Raw genomic sequence first — 15627 nt, forward strand, 5'->3', positions numbered from 1 at the left:
ATAGTTATAGGATTTTAGTAGTTATAACTATAATTACTATACCTAATAGTTACAGGGCTATATTAATAGTTACCTATTTTCCTCTTGTGTGACTGCAGTTTGTAGTTTTTAGGGAATTAGTCCATTTTATCCAAATTATCCAATTCATGTGTATGGAATTTATTATTGTATTCACTTATCCTTTTAAAGAAGTAGGAGTCTGAAGTGTTACCCCTTCTTTCATTTCCAACATCAGTAATTTATATCTTCTCTCTCTTTTTCCCCCCTTTTATCAGTTTTGCTGGAGGTTTATCCACTCTACTTCCTTTTTTTTTTATTATTTATTTATCATAGTCACAGAGAGAGAAAGAGAGGCAGAGACACAGGCAGAGGGAGAAGCAGGCTCCATGCACCGGGAGCCCGACGTGGGATTCGATCCCGGGTCTCCAGGATTGCGCCCTGGGCCAAAGGCAGGCGCCAAACCACTGCGCCACCCAGGGATCCCTCTACTTCCTTTTTCAGAAAATTAGGTTTGGTTTCATTGCTTTTTCTCTGTTGCTTTTCTGTTCCCAGTTTCATTGATTCCTGCTCTTTTATTATTTCCTTCTTTCTATTTACTGTGGAGTTTATTTTGCTCTTTTTCCTGGTTTCATAAGTTTGAGGCTTAGTTAATTGATTTGAGATCTTTTTAATTTTCTTTTTTTTTCTTTTTAATTTTCTAATAAAAGAATTTAATGCTACAAATTTTCTTCAAAGTACTGCTATATATGCATGACAAAATTTTGATATCGTGTATTTTCATGTATATTTAGATGAAAATATTCTCTGATTTCCAAAAAGACTTCTTTTTTGACTTCTGGATTATTTATGTGTTGTTTAATTTCCAAGTGTTTGGAAATTTTCTTATGTCTCTGTTACTTAGTTTAATTTCATTGTGGTTACAGAACATAATTTGTATGATTACAATTCTTTTAAATTTGTTAAGGTTTGTTTTGTTATCTAGGATAAAATCTATCCTAGTGAATGTCCTGTCTGTGCTTAAAAATAGTGTGTATGCTGTTGTTGATACTAATTCAACCCACCTCATTGATGGTGTATGTCCATGCTTTCTGTATCCTTGTTGATTTTCTGTGTACAAATTCAATCAATTACTGAGAAAGAAATTCTCTACATTCTAGCCAATTTGTATTATATCTGTCTTATTTATTTATTTTTTTAAATTTTTTTTTAATTTTTATTTATTTACGATAGTCACAGAGAGACAGAGAGAGAGAGAGAGGCAGAGACAGAGATGGAGAAGCAGGCTCCATGCACCGGGAGCCCGACGTGGGATTCGATCCTGGGTCTCCAGGATCGCGCCCTGGGCCAAAGGCAGGCGCTAAACCGCTGTGCCACCCAGGGATCCCTGTCTTCTTTATTATAGCCATCCTAGTGGGTGTGAAGCATTTCATTGTGGTTTTGGTTTGCATTTCCCTGATAAGTCATGTTAAACATCTTTTCCTGTGCTTGTTAACACTATTTTGATTAGTGTTTGTATAGTATATCTTTTTCCATCCTGTTACTTTTAACCTACTTATGTCATATTTGAAGTGAGTTTCATATAGATTATATATTGGTGGATCCTGTCTTTTTTTTTTTTTTTAATTTCTATTCCAGGCTTTTTCTTTTCCCTTTTTCTTCTTTTTATTGAATTATAATTAACTTGCAATGTTATTTGTTTCAGGTGTAGAGCATATTGATTCAGCAATTTCATACATTACTCATTGCTTACCATGAGTGTAGTTATCTGTTGCTATATATTATTACATTATTGACTGTATTCTCTATGCTGTACCTTTCAGCTCCATGACTTATTTACTTTATAACTGGAAGCTTGTACCTCTTAATCACCTTTATCTATTTTACCCATCCCCCACCCCTCTGACAACCACCATTGTTCTCTGTATTTAAAGTCTGGTATTTTGTTTTGTTTTGCTTTGCTTGTTTGTTTCTTTTGGTTTTGTTTTTTTTTTTTTTTTTTTTGGATTCCACCATCTTAAATTTCTTTCATTGCTGTTTTACAGTTTAGAGAATTTGGGTCTTTCACCTCCTTGGTTAATTTTATTCCTAGGTATTTTATTATTTTTAGAACAATTGTAAGAGGATTGTTTTCTTAATTTCTCTTTTTGCTACCTCATTATCAGTGTATAGTAATGTAACAGATTTCTATATATTAATTTTTGTATCCTGAAGCTTTTACTGAATTCATTTATTCTAATAGTTTTTTGAAGATTTTTATTTATTTGAGAAAGACAACGCACAGGGGCAGAGGGAATGGGAGAAGCAGACTCCCCACTGAGCAGGGAGCCCAATGTGAGGCTTGATCCCAGGACCCCAGGAACCATGACCTGAGCCAAAAAAGGCAGACTCTTAACTGACTGAGCCACCCAGGCACCCCTAGTCTAGTAGTTGTTTTGGTGGAGTAATTAGGGTTTTCTATGTATAGTATCATGTCATCTGTGTTTAGTGGCAGTTTTACTTCTTCCTTACTAATTTGGATGCCTTTTATTTCTTTTTCTCATCTGATTGTTGCATCTAGAGCTTGTACTGCATTGAATAAGATTGGTGAGAGTGGTCATCCTTTTCTTGTTCCTGATCTTGGAGGAAAAGCTCTACAGTTTTTCATCATGGAGTATGATATTAGCTGTGGGTTTTTCATATATGGCCTTTATTCTGCTGAGGCATGTTCTCTCTAAAATTACTTTGTTGACTTTTTTTTTTATCATGCATAGATACTGTATTTTGTCAGATGCTTTTTCTACATTTATTGAGATTGATTATATGTTTTTTATCCTCTCTTGTTAATGTGATATATCATATTGATTTGCAAGTATCAAACCACCCTCGTGTCCTTGGCATAAATTCTAGTTGATTGTGTTGAATGATTTTTTTTAATGTATTGTTGAATGTGGTTTGCTAATATATTTTTTTAAGATTTTATTTATTCATTCATGAGAGACAGAGAGAGAGAGAGAGAGAGAGAGGAGAAGAGAGAGAGAGAGGCAGAGACTCCGGCAGAGGGAAAAGCAGGCTCCATGCAGGGAGCCCAATGTGGGACCTGATCCCAGGTCTCTAGGATCAGGCCCTGGACTGAAGGTGGCACTAAACCACTGAGCCACCGGGGCTGCCCTGGTTTGCTAATATTTTATTTAGGGTTTTTGCATCTGTGTTCAATGGAAATATTGACCTGTAGCTTCTTTTTTGTGGTGTCTTTGGTTTTGATATCAGGGTAATGCTGACCTCGTAGAATAAATTTGGAAGTTTTCCTTCCTCTTCTATGTTTTTTGAATAGTTTAGGAACAGGTATTAACTTCTCTGGTAGAATGTTTGGTAGAATTCACCTGTGGAACCTTCTGTTTCTGGACTTCTGTTTTTGGGAATTTTTTGATTACTGATTGAATTTCATTACTAATGCTCTGTTCAAATTTTCTATTTCTTTCTGGTTCAGTTTTGGACAAACCTTCTATGTTGTCAGAAATTTATCCATTTCTTATAGGTTGTCCAATGTGTCGGCATATGCTTTTTCCTGATTTTCTCTTTTAATCCTTTGTATTTCTGTGGTGGTGGTTGTTGGTTCTCCTTCATTTCTGATTTTATTTGAGTCTTCCTTTTTTCTTGATGAATCTGGTTAAAGGTTTATCAGTTTTATTGATCTTTTCAAGGAACCAGTTCCTGGTTTCCTTGATCTTCTCTATTTATTTTTTTATAGTTTTTTTTTTCATTTATTTCTGATCTGATCTTTATTATTTCCTTCCTCCTGCTGGCATTGGGCTGTTTTTGTTCTTTTTCTAACTCTTTTAGGTATGAAATTAGGTTGTTTGAGATTTTTCTTGTTTCTTAAGATAGGCTTGTATCACTATAAATTTCCCTCTGAGAGCTACTTTTGCTTCATCCCAAATATTTTGTACCATTGTGTTTTCATTTTTATTTGTCTCCATGTATTTTTTAATTTTTTCTTTGATTTCTTGGTTGACCCATTCATTAGTAGTATATTGTTTAACCTCCATGTATTTGTGTTCTTTCCAGAGTTTTTGTAGTTTCATACACTGCTGTGCTTGGAAAAGATGCTCGGTATGATTTCAGTCTTCTTAAATTTATTGGAACTTGTTTTATCGCTTAATATGTGATCTATACTGGAGGATGTTGCATGTGCGTTGAAGTGAATGTGTATTCTGTTTTGAGATGCAGTGTTCTGCGTATATCTATTAGGTTCATCTGATCTAATACATCGTGCAAAGCCATTGTTTCCTTGTTGATTTTCTGTCTAAATGATCTTTCTATTGATGTAAATGGAGTGTTAAAGTCCCATACTATTATTGTATTACTGTTCACTTCTCCCTTTATGTCTATTAATAATTGTTTTACATATTTGGGTGCTGCTGTTTGGATGCATAGATATTTACAATTGACATATCCTCTTGATGGATTGGTTACTGTTATGGAATGCTTTTCTTTGTCTCTTGCTATTAAATTTGTGATTTAATGTCTGTTTCATCTGGGGCACCTGGCTGGCTCAGTTGGTAGAGCATGAGACTCTTGATCTTGGGGTTGTAAGTTCAAGCTCCATGTCTAAAGATTTCTTAAAAATCTTTAAAAATAGTAATAATAAAGTCTATTTTATCTGAAAAATTGGCATGATGTATGTTTTTCCATTTTCCAGCCTTTCAGTCTGTACATGTCATTAGGTTTGAAGTGAATCTCTTGGGTCCCCAGGATCAGGCCCCGGGCTGCAGGTGGTGCCAAACCGCTGCGCCACCGGGGCTGCCCTGGGTCTTGTTTTTTTATCCATTGAGTTACTCTGTGTTTTTTATTGGAGCAGTTAGTTTATTTATATTTAAAGTAGTTATTAGGGGCAGCCCCGGTGGGTCAGCCTTTGGCCCAGGGTGGGATCCTGGGGACCTGGGATCGAGTCCCACATCGGGCTCCCTGCGTGGAGTCTGCTTCTCCCTCTGCCTGTGTCTCTGCCTCTCTCTCTATGTCTCTCGTGAATAAATAAATAAAATCTTAAAAAAATAAAGTAGTTATTGATAGGTATTTGCTTATTGCCATTTGTTCATTGTTTTGTAGTTATTTTTGTAGTTCTTCTCTGTTCCTTTCTTCATCTCTTGCTCACATCCCTTGTGGTTTGATGGCTTTCTTTAGTATTATGCTTGGATTCCTTTATTTATTGATTTTTTGCATATTAATAGGTTTTTGGTTATCATTAGGTTCATATATAGTAACTTATATGTATGGTAGTCTGTATTAAGTTGATGGTTGCTTAAGTTTAAACACATTCTAAAAGCCTAAATTGGTATTTCCTCCTGCACATTTTATGTATATGATGTCATATTTTAAATCTTTTTATTTTGTGTATGCCCCAATTTTTGTAGCCTTATTTTATTATTGTTGAGTTTTAATCTTCATATTTTATAAGTGATTTATCTCCTACCTTTATTAAGATTTGTTTTTACCTGTGAAGTTTTTTCCTTTTATAATTTTCTTATTTCTACTTAGGGTCTTTTCTTATCACAAATAATTCTCTGTAGCATACCTTGTAAGGCTGATGTAGAGTTGATGGATTCCTTGAACTTTTGGGGAAATTTTACCTCTCTTTCTTTTCTTTCTTTTTGTATATTTTTTTATTGGAGTTCGATTTGCCAACATATACTATAACACCCAGTGCTCATCCTGTCAAGTGTCCCCCTCAGTGCCCATCACCCAGTCACCCCAACCCCTGCCCACCTCCCTTTCCACTACCACTACTTGTTTGTTTCCCAGAGTTAGGAGTCTCTCATGTTCTGTCACCCTCTATGATATTTTCCACTCATTTTCTCTCCTTTCCCCTTTAATCCCTTTCACTATTTTTTATATTCCCCATGTGAATGAAACCATATAATGTTTGTCCTTCTCTGATTGACTTCACTCACCATGATACCCTCCAGTTCTATCCACATTGAAGCAAATGGTGGATATTCGTCATTTCTAATGGCTGAGTAGTACTCCATTGTATATTTATACCACATCTTTATCCATTCATCTTTTGATGGACACCGAGGCTCCTTCCACAGTTTGGCTATTGCGGATGTTGCTGCTATAAACATTGGGGTGCAGGTGTCTCGGTCTTTCACTGCTTCTGTGTCTTTGGGGTAAATCCCCAGTAGTGCAATTGCTGGGTCATAGGGTAGCTCTATTTTTAACTCTTTAAGGAACCTCCACACAGTTTTCCAGAGTGGCTGCACCAGTTCACATTCCCACCAACTGTGCAAAGGGTTCCCCTTTCTCCACATCCTCTCCAACATTTGTTGTTTGTCTTGTTAATTTTCACCATTCTCACTGGTGTGATTTACCTCTCTTTCTATTCTCAATGCTAACTTTGCTAGGTAGAGTATTTTTGTTTGCAAGTTTTTCCCCTTTTAGCATTTTGAATATATCATGCCACTTTCTTCTGGCCTGCAAAGTTTCTGCTGAAAAATCAGCTTATAGACTTTCCATTGTTTATTATTGCTTTCATTTCTCTTGCTGCTTTTAAAATTCTCTGTCATTACTTTTAGCCATTTTAATCATTATGTGTTTTCGTGTATACCTCCTTGAGCTAATCTTGTTGGGGCCTCTTGGTGCTTCCTAGATCCTGGAGGATCCCCATGTCTGTTTCCTTTCCCAGGTTAGGGAAGTGTTCAGCTATTAGTTCTTCAAATAGATTTTCTCTCCCTTTTTCTTTTCTCCTTCTGGGATCTCTGTTGGAGAGGTTATTATGCTTGATGTTGCTGAATTCTCTTACTCTAATCTCATCTTCAGTTCTTTTTTCTTTTTAATGTTCAGCTTGGTTGCTTTCTGTTACCCCATCTTCAGATTGCTGACCCTTCTTCTGCCTCCCCTAATCTGTTAATTCCTTCTAGTGTGGTTTTTGTTTCAGTTGTTGAGTTCTTCATTTCTTGCTGGTTCTATTTTATATTTTCTCTTTGTTGAAGTTCTCATGAGTTCATTCAGTCTTTTCTCAAGTTCACTGAGTATCTTCATGACCATTACTTTGAATTCTTTATCAGGCATATATTGCCTTAGTTTCATTTAGCTCTTTTGCTGGGATTTTTGTCCTGTTCTTTTATCTGAGACATATTTCTCCATCTCTTCATTTTGTCTAATTCTCTGTGATTGTTTTTGTGTATTATGACAGTCAGCCACAACTCCTTGTCTTGAATATAGTAACTTTATAGAGAAGAGCTCCTGTGGTGCCCTATAGCACAATGTCCTCTGGTCACCAGAATCAGATATTACAGCAGTATCCCCTGTGTGGGCTATATGTGCCCTCCTGTCGTGGCTGAGCCATGTTTTCTCATGGCTGTTAGCGTAGTTGGCTGCAGTAACCTGCTTTGCCTATTGTGGGAGCACTGGGCAGGGTTTAGTCCCTGAGTTGTTGAGAGCCAGGGTGAGAATGCAGTTGGCCGAGAGGTGGGCAGGGTCAGCAGTCACGCTGTCTGTCTGCAATTAGCCTCTCTATTGGTAGCCTCTGGCTGCAGCTGCACCATATGGCAAAGCATTCTTCCTGTACAGTCTGCTAAAAGACTTGGCTCCTGAAACTGTGGGCAAGCTGGTATGTAGGATTATCCACCCCCTTCCCAGGGCAGGAGTTTCTGGAATGGCACCATTGTCTGCCAGCGCTGCTTGCAGGAGCCTCTTCAGAGGGATGCCTACCAAGGTGGGTGGGTTGGAACAAGCAGATGGCAGGGGAGTGTGGGGGCAGGGCATGCAGTACCAGCAAAGGTGGAGAGTATTAGCACTAGTGCCTACAGGTGTCTGGCTTTCTAGGCTAGGGGAGGGGAAGAGAAATGGCCCCCACTGTCACTTTTTTCTTGGAGAAATCTCCCGAATATCCCTGCTCCTCCAGCATATGTTCTGAAATTAGAAAATATATCTCCTGCCTATATACCCCAGGCACTTTTCAAATTGCTGCTTCTTTGCCCAAATTATTGGTTATGCTGGTCAGGCCACATTTTGGGTGTCCATGATGGAATCTTTGAACTTCTCTGTAGATCTGTTATGATTTTATTGTTTTATATGAGGCCCTTTCATTAGGACTTGGAGTCAAATCTGTTTATAGTATAAGATGGTTACATAATTATATACTAGTACATACATAGCATACTAGCTCATATGTTTTTTTTTATTGTATGTCTGTTATTTTAGGTAGCCTCAAACCATCAAATAGTTAATGTACTCATTGTTTATTAAGGGATATCTGAGGAACTTCTTTTCCTTTGCAGTATTTCAAAAAAGTGAATCATTCCAAAAATGATCCAGCTATTAGTATAAACTTACTTTTTTTTTTTTAAAGCAAGTTATTCTGTCATAGACAGCTCCACTTAAGTCATTTGATCAATTTGGCTTCCAATAAGAAATTGAATTTTATAAGAGTGACTGAAGTATTTACTGTATGTCAAGCCTGGTATTGTCACTTTTTGTGTTTAATATAAAACCTATTAATAAGCAGTAAAGTCAAGATTAGGTCCTAGAGAATTCAGTTTTGTTTTGAGCTTGGACACCTCATGATTTATGGAAACACAATCATGAAATTTTCTTTCTGTAGGTTGGTGTTGGAGTAAGTGTGTCACTAGTGGATAGTAATATGAAAAGGAGAAAGTAACAGCATTTCATAATAATTCGACTAGTAGAAAATATGGAGTGGTTGCAACATGACATCAGGTTTAAAGACCTAGTACAAGTTTGGAAGGTGCTTTGACCAATGTAGTTGAGGCCTATAATTGCTCTGAGGGAAAAAGGATGTCTTAGCTATTCAATTAAGGCATAGGATTTAATAGGCAATGGTGCTTTGGTACCATGTTATGAAATAATATCCCCAGAACACAGTATAACTTTTTCATATTTTAAAAAGAAACATTTATGATTCCCTAGGAAGAGTCCATCTAGATTCCTAGGACTCTTCCAGTTAATCTGTCAGTCTCTGTGGATTCTTTTATCCAGAGGAATCTAGGAGCTTAGTTGTTTTTTTGTTTTGTTTTGTTGTTTTTCTTTTCCCCTTGTGGGGGTGGGGGGTGGTTGAGAGGGAGGCAATTTACTGAATTTTACACCATATAGTTTTTTTTTCATGTGTATATCACCTATCATCTAATTGTATGTAGGAGCCTTAGTACATTCTCTTTGAAAAAAAAATAATGTTTATTATATTTGTAGATGTTGTATTACACAGCATAAAGAAGTATTCTTTAGATAGAGGTCCCAATAATATTAATTACAGGTTAGGACCTAGGATTGTTAGAAGTTCTTAGTACTTGAGTTGTTCTTATTAAGCCGAGATAAACTGTCTCTAAAGTCTTTTCCAGTTTTCTCTAGGCTTTTTCTAAAATTTGTTTTTTTATTTTATTATTTCCTTTGACCATCTGTTAGAACCCATCTTCTTTACTGTAAGACAAATAGTCTTTTTTTTTTTCTCACTCATTACAAGTCAATTTGCTCCCTCCTCTCTCTCCCAGTTTTGTTTCTTTGATTTTGTTTCTTTTTGGTGAGGGGGTGTAAATAACTTCAGAATTTTACTCTGAAAGATCTCATGTTTCATAGTAGTGGGGTTGGTTAATGGGAGATATGGTGGCTCCCATATGAATAAGAAATCTGTATTATTATCCATGTATAAGTTTAGGTAATTCTCCTTGGAAGTTTAGAGAAAGGACAGGGCATTGTTGGATGCTAATGTCTTCCTTGGAGCAGCATCTTGGACAGATACTGGATAGTTGTCCTTTGTGTTTTAGCCAGTATGAGACAGTTGTAACTTTTTTTTTTTTTGACATCTGTAACTTTAATGACCCTTTTGCTTTTTGTTTTTTCAAGTACCTTTTTCTAAATCTCTCAGATCTTAGGAGATCAATCTTTTGATTATTTTATCTGGAGAGCCAAAAATTATATTAATTTCCAGCTTATTTAATTTTTAAAGCTCCCTGGAAATGTCATATTGAATATTTTTCTGAATTGGCAGTTTTACATTGTAATTTATTCTGATTAAATCCTCTTATTCAGGTTTGAACTAATACAGTAGAATTTAACAGTCTTGCATTCTGTAACAAATTTCTGTCTTCCTAAAGTTGATGAAATTCTTAATTATAGCCCTTAGCTTGGTTCCATACCAGAGTTTTAATTTAACTTCTATAGACCTGGCTTCTGGCCTAGTAAATTTACAGTGTGATTTTACTTTTAGAGAAAACCCTGAAGAAAGGATGGCTCATATAAAAGGTAAGGTAAAACTTACCTTACAATGAGAAAAATCCAAAGATTAATTTTCAGAAGATTAAAGTCTTTGAAAGAGATTATTTTAAAATTAAGATTTTGTTTTGAGGTCTCAGTACTAAATGAAGAAGCTAACTGTTGAGTGTTTCGTATTTTGTCTCCTAATTTTTTGAGCTCTTCTTAAACACATTATTTATTGATTTTTAACATATCAATTTACCGTATGGCTGGTGTTCTAAGTCATATATATTTTTAACCACTTAATAAGGAAAGCACAAGATTTAGGATTATAATACTTCATATATGAAGTATTTCCTCCAGCGATGCCTGGGTGGCTCAGTGGTTGAGCAAGCCTGCCTTTGGCTCAGGGCATGATCCTGGAGTCCCATGCGGGCGGGCTCCCTGCATGGAGCCTGCTTCTCCCTCTGCCTGTGTCTCTGCCTCTCTCTCTCTGTGTCTCTCATGAATAAATAAATAAATAAAATATTTATTTATTTATTTTTACTTTTTGGTAAAATCTTTAAAAAAAAAAAAGTATTTCCTCCAGTCAGGATGCCTGACTGGCTCAGTCAGTTAAACATCTGCCTTCTGCTCAGGTCATGACTCCTGGGTCCTGGGATGGAATTCTGTATGGGTTTCCCTGCTCAGCAGGGAGTCTGTTTCTCCCTCTGCCCCCCCCCCCCCCGCTGCTTATGTTCTTACGCATGTGTTTTTTCTCCCTCTTTCCCTTTTTCAAATAAGTGAAATCTTAAAAACATTTTTTTTTTAAAGTAGTTCCTTCAAAAGAAGGACACTCTGACATAGTATGACACATAGAGAGGACTTTAGCTGGTCAATAAGTGTGAGTTGTGAATGGTTGGTGTCTCAGGTCACTTAACCAAGCAAAGGCTAGAAAGGATCTCATAGCTAGCGACTGACAATCATGGACCACAGAGTATGGACTAATAAAGTGATCTTTTTCACAAATATCAGGAGAAGGGAATGATCTCATGAAGAACACAATTTCTATATAATATAAAATGTATTTACTTGATTTGTACTTTTTTCCCCCACTATAAATTCAGTGTTTTAAATACACGCACATTACGTCTGCAAATCATTTATATATGCTCTAATTTTTTAATATTATAAATTTACTTTTAAGCTTGTGCCCTCCGAACAGAAGCAAAACCACAAGTGTTCTTACATGTTTTCTCTCCCCAGTGAACAGTCCTGTAATAAATGTAGTTTAAGAAGCATATCGATGTTAACATGAAACTAAAATAATAAGATGATAAGCTGGCTTTGTTTTGAGTTTTGATTTTAATTTTATAGGTATTCCTTTAGAAATGAGTTGCACAATTGAGAAGGCACTTGCTGATGCTAAAGCTCTTGTTGAAAGATTGAGAGATCATGACGATGCAGCAGAATCTCTGATTGAGCAAACCACAGCTCTCAATAAGCGAGTAGAAGCGATGAAGCAGGTTTGATTTCTTTTCTTTCTTGTTGATTCCACTTTGAAAAAAGCAGTCAGATATTTATGTATTGCTTGAATCATAAATTTCTGCTTAATACTGTTTTTTTAATGTTTTATAAAATTTAAAAGTAGCTTGATTTGTATATTTTAATTTTATTTTAGATTATCATATAATTTTGTCATGTCCAGGTGATACAGATATATATATATATCTGTATATTCTAAAAACCATATATTTGATTACTTGTTTTTCTGGCAGAGTTGCACATTGGAGTTTAGAAAATATATTAGGTTCTGATATATTATAGACCAATAATATCTTTCACTAATAGTGATATATCTTGCTCTCTTATTTTTATAATGTAGAAATGTTTATATTTTTCTTTGTAAAAGTACTTAGGTGATGTTATTTAACAACAGAATTTTCGAAAATGGCATAAGGCGATATCTGGTTTATATATTATGCAGTTGTTGAATTTGTACTTCCTACCTTAATTTCCATTTAGTGCTACCAATTAAAGAAAAATTGAAAAGGGTTTCAGTTATTATCCTTATAACGTATATAGGAAGTTTCTTATATAAGAATTGTATATAAGAATTTTCCAGTGGTCCACGGGGTTAAGGTACCATTTTAAGCCTACTTATGATAAAAATTTTCAACTTTAAGATAATTATACAGTCTCTCCTTATGATGGAAATCATTTAGGGGGAAATGGATATTCATAGCCTACTTTTGTGAAACTCATCCATTTTGTAAAAGGAAGCAACCCTGGAATACCGCTTTTAACAAAGCTATTGGAAGTAATAGAGCAAATTTACTTGTTTTGTTGCCTTAAACAGATTACATATCTCCCTAACTGTCCAGCTTGACTCATGCATTCCAAGGAACTAATATCTGGTACTGAGTCATAAAAACAAAGGAGTTTGACAACTAAAGAACCAGAAATGTTATAATGAATACATTACTAAGCAGCACATCAAAATGCCTTGAAAATGAAGGAGTACAATTTTAAAGTTAGATTCACATTTATTTCTAGGTTTTTTATTTCTTTTTTACATGTTCTTTTGCTATTGTTATTGAGATATAATTCACAATACCCATAAAGTTTACCCTCCTAAAGGGCATAGTTCATTGGATTTTAGTACATTCATAGGTTGCGCAACCATAATCACTATCTAATTCCAGAACATTCTCCTCACCCCAGAAGCTTACCTCCATTAGCAAGCTAGGTATTCCCTAGCTCTCCCTTCCCTCAGCCCCTGGCAACTAATCTTTCTATCTCTATAGATTTGTCTCTTTGGGATATTTCATGTGAATGGAATCATACAATATGTGGCTTTTTGTAACTTTTTTAAATGTAATGTTCTTGAGGTTCATCCATATTATAGCATGTTTTAAGTTTTTTATTCCTTTTTATTGCTGAATAATATTCCATCATAAGGATATAGTGCGTTGTGTCTATCCATTCATCAGTTGATGGGACATTTGGATTATTTCTATTTGGGGGCTGTTATGAATAATACTGCTGTGAATATTTGTGTACAAATTTCTGTGTAGACCTATATTTTCAGTTATCTTGGGTATATACGTGGGGGTAGAATTACAGTCATCCTGCTATACATTAGATTCCCCAGAACTTACTCATCGTTTGCCCATTTTTAATACATCATTAAATTATTATTATTATTGAGAGTTGTAAGAATTCTTTATATATTCTGGATTAGGCCCATATATATATATTGAGATATATATTTTCAAATATTTTCTTCCAACATGTTCTTTTTTGATCCTTTCATTAGTATCAGGAGGAAATTCAAGAACTTAATGAAGTTGCAAGGCATCGGCCACGGTCCACATTAGTTATGGGAATCCAGCAAGAAAACAGACAAATCAGAGAACTGCAACAAGAGAACAAAGGTGGGATCCTGAGGTGGCTCAGTCGGTTAAGCAGCTGCCTTTGGCTTAGGTCTCAGGGTCCTGGGATGGAGCCCCACATTGGGCTCTCTGCTCATTGGGGAGCCTGCTTCTCCCTCTCTCTCTGCCTGCCACTCCCCTTCTCTCTCTCTCTCTTTAATAAATAAATAAAATCTTTAAAAAATAAAAGAGAATAAAGGTAAGATATCTAATTTTAAGATTATTAAGAACATATAATTATAAAAAACAAAGGAGTTTGACAAATAAAGCTAAAAACCAGTAATGTTATAATGAATTATGTTACTAAGTGACTCAGCAAAATGCCTTGAGAATAAAAGAGTAGGCTTTAAAGTTAGATTCACATTTATTTAAAAAATTTTTTCATTTCTTTTGCACATACTCTTTTATTACTATTGAGATATAATTCACATACCATAAAATATACTCTTTGGGAAGGCATAGTTCATTGGATTTTAGTTAAAATTAAACTTGGTTGACCATTTGCTTCAACGTGGATAGAACTGGAGGGTATTATGCTGAGTGAAGTAAGTCAGTCAGAGAAGGACAAACATTATATGGTCTCATTCATTTGGGGAATATAAAAATAGTGAAAGGGAATAAAGGGGAAAGGAGAGAAAATGAGTCGGAAATATCAGAGAGGGAGACAGAACATGAGAGACTTCTAACTCTGGAAAACAAAGGGTAGTGGAAAGGAAGGTAGGCAGGGGGGGAAGGGGTGACTGGATGATGGGCACTGAGGGGAGCACTTGATGGGATGAGCCTGGGTGTTATACTGTATGCTGGCAAATCAAACTCCAATAAAAATATATACAAAAAAAGGGAAAAAATTAAACTTGGTTGAAAGAGCTATAATATACAGTTGGACTCTTGGGATCAATTAATATTTTTAAAAACAGGGAAATGGGCAACTAAATTTCCTTTTTGATATTCTCATTTCTGGTCCAAATGCCCAAATCATATGTAGTAGTCTTTATCCTTTCCTACATATGAATGTCTACCTTACTTGGAGTCATCTTAGATTCCCACTCTCAATATCCAGTTTATGCCGTTATTACCTATGAAGTAACTCACTTTGTTCTCTACAGAACAACTGCTTTAGTCCCTTGCTTAGATGTTCATGGTCTGTTGCCAGAACTACCCTAATTGGCCTCAGTGATTCCAGTTTCTTTTCCCCCTCTAGTCTGTCTCCCAACACAGGCATCCGATTCATTTTTCAAAGATCTCTCTGATCATGTTATTCTTTTGCTTTAGAACCTTCATTGTATACTTATTTCCATATCCAGAAGCTTTCAAAATCAACTCCAAGCCTTCTGTCTCCTTCTCATCCTTCTCTTCTCCATGAAACCTTCTTGCTGTCCTGAACCAGTTCTGAACCCACCATCTGCTTTCATGCCTCCCTGTGTAGAACGCCTTTTCCTTTTTCAACTCAAGGAATGCAAGTTCATCTCAATAATGTGAAACTTTCACCAATTTCTCCTCACTGATTACATATATATATATATATATATATATATATATATATATATATATATATCAGAGTTCTGATCTGGACTTTACACGTTGTATTAGAATTATATGTATTTGCTTTCTCTTCTAGACTGAGCTCCATGGCCTTTTGGGTATTCCTAAGGTAGAGCGTTATCTCATACTTAATTGCTATTCAGTAAATGTTTGTTGAAATAATTCTTTAAAAATGAGCTTTAAATGGTCATTTAAAAAGCTAATAAAGGGGGATCCCTGGGTGGCGCAGCGGTTTGGCGCCTGCCTTTGGCCCGGGGCGCGATCCTGGAGACCCGGGATCGAGTCCCACGTCGGGCTCCTGGTGCATGGAGCCTGCTTCTGCCTGTGTCTCTGCCTCTCTCTCTGTGTGACTATCATAAATAAATAAAAAATAAAAAACCTAATTGAGAGCCCTTTTAAAAAAAAAAAAAGCTAATAAAGGACTCTATTTGGTGTGCTTTATTTCTTTATGGCAAGGTTCTTAGATGTTTTCTATTCAAAACAC

General features: G+C 35.8%; 1 protein-coding gene across 4 annotated transcripts in view; it reads left to right on the forward strand.

Annotated features, from left to right (window-relative positions):
• Window positions 1-15627, forward strand: part of FGFR1OP2 (FGFR1 oncogene partner 2) — a 34463-nt gene that overhangs the window by 6945 nt on the left and 11891 nt on the right. For all 4 annotated transcript variants that reach the window (XM_055318844.1, XM_055318842.1, XM_055318845.1 and 1 more), the window contains exons 2-3: window positions 11545-11693; window positions 13487-13604. In XM_055318844.1, the coding sequence (XP_055174819.1) occupies window positions 11559-11693; window positions 13487-13604 (253 nt within the window). In that variant the 5' untranslated portion in view covers window positions 11545-11558. The remainder of the gene's footprint in view (window positions 1-11544; window positions 11694-13486; window positions 13605-15627) is intronic.

Source organism: Nyctereutes procyonoides, unplaced genomic scaffold, assembly GCF_905146905.1.
Source record: "Nyctereutes procyonoides isolate TBG_1078 unplaced genomic scaffold, NYPRO_anot_genome, whole genome shotgun sequence".
In the NCBI taxonomy this organism is placed as follows: domain Eukaryota; kingdom Metazoa; phylum Chordata; class Mammalia; order Carnivora; family Canidae; genus Nyctereutes; species Nyctereutes procyonoides.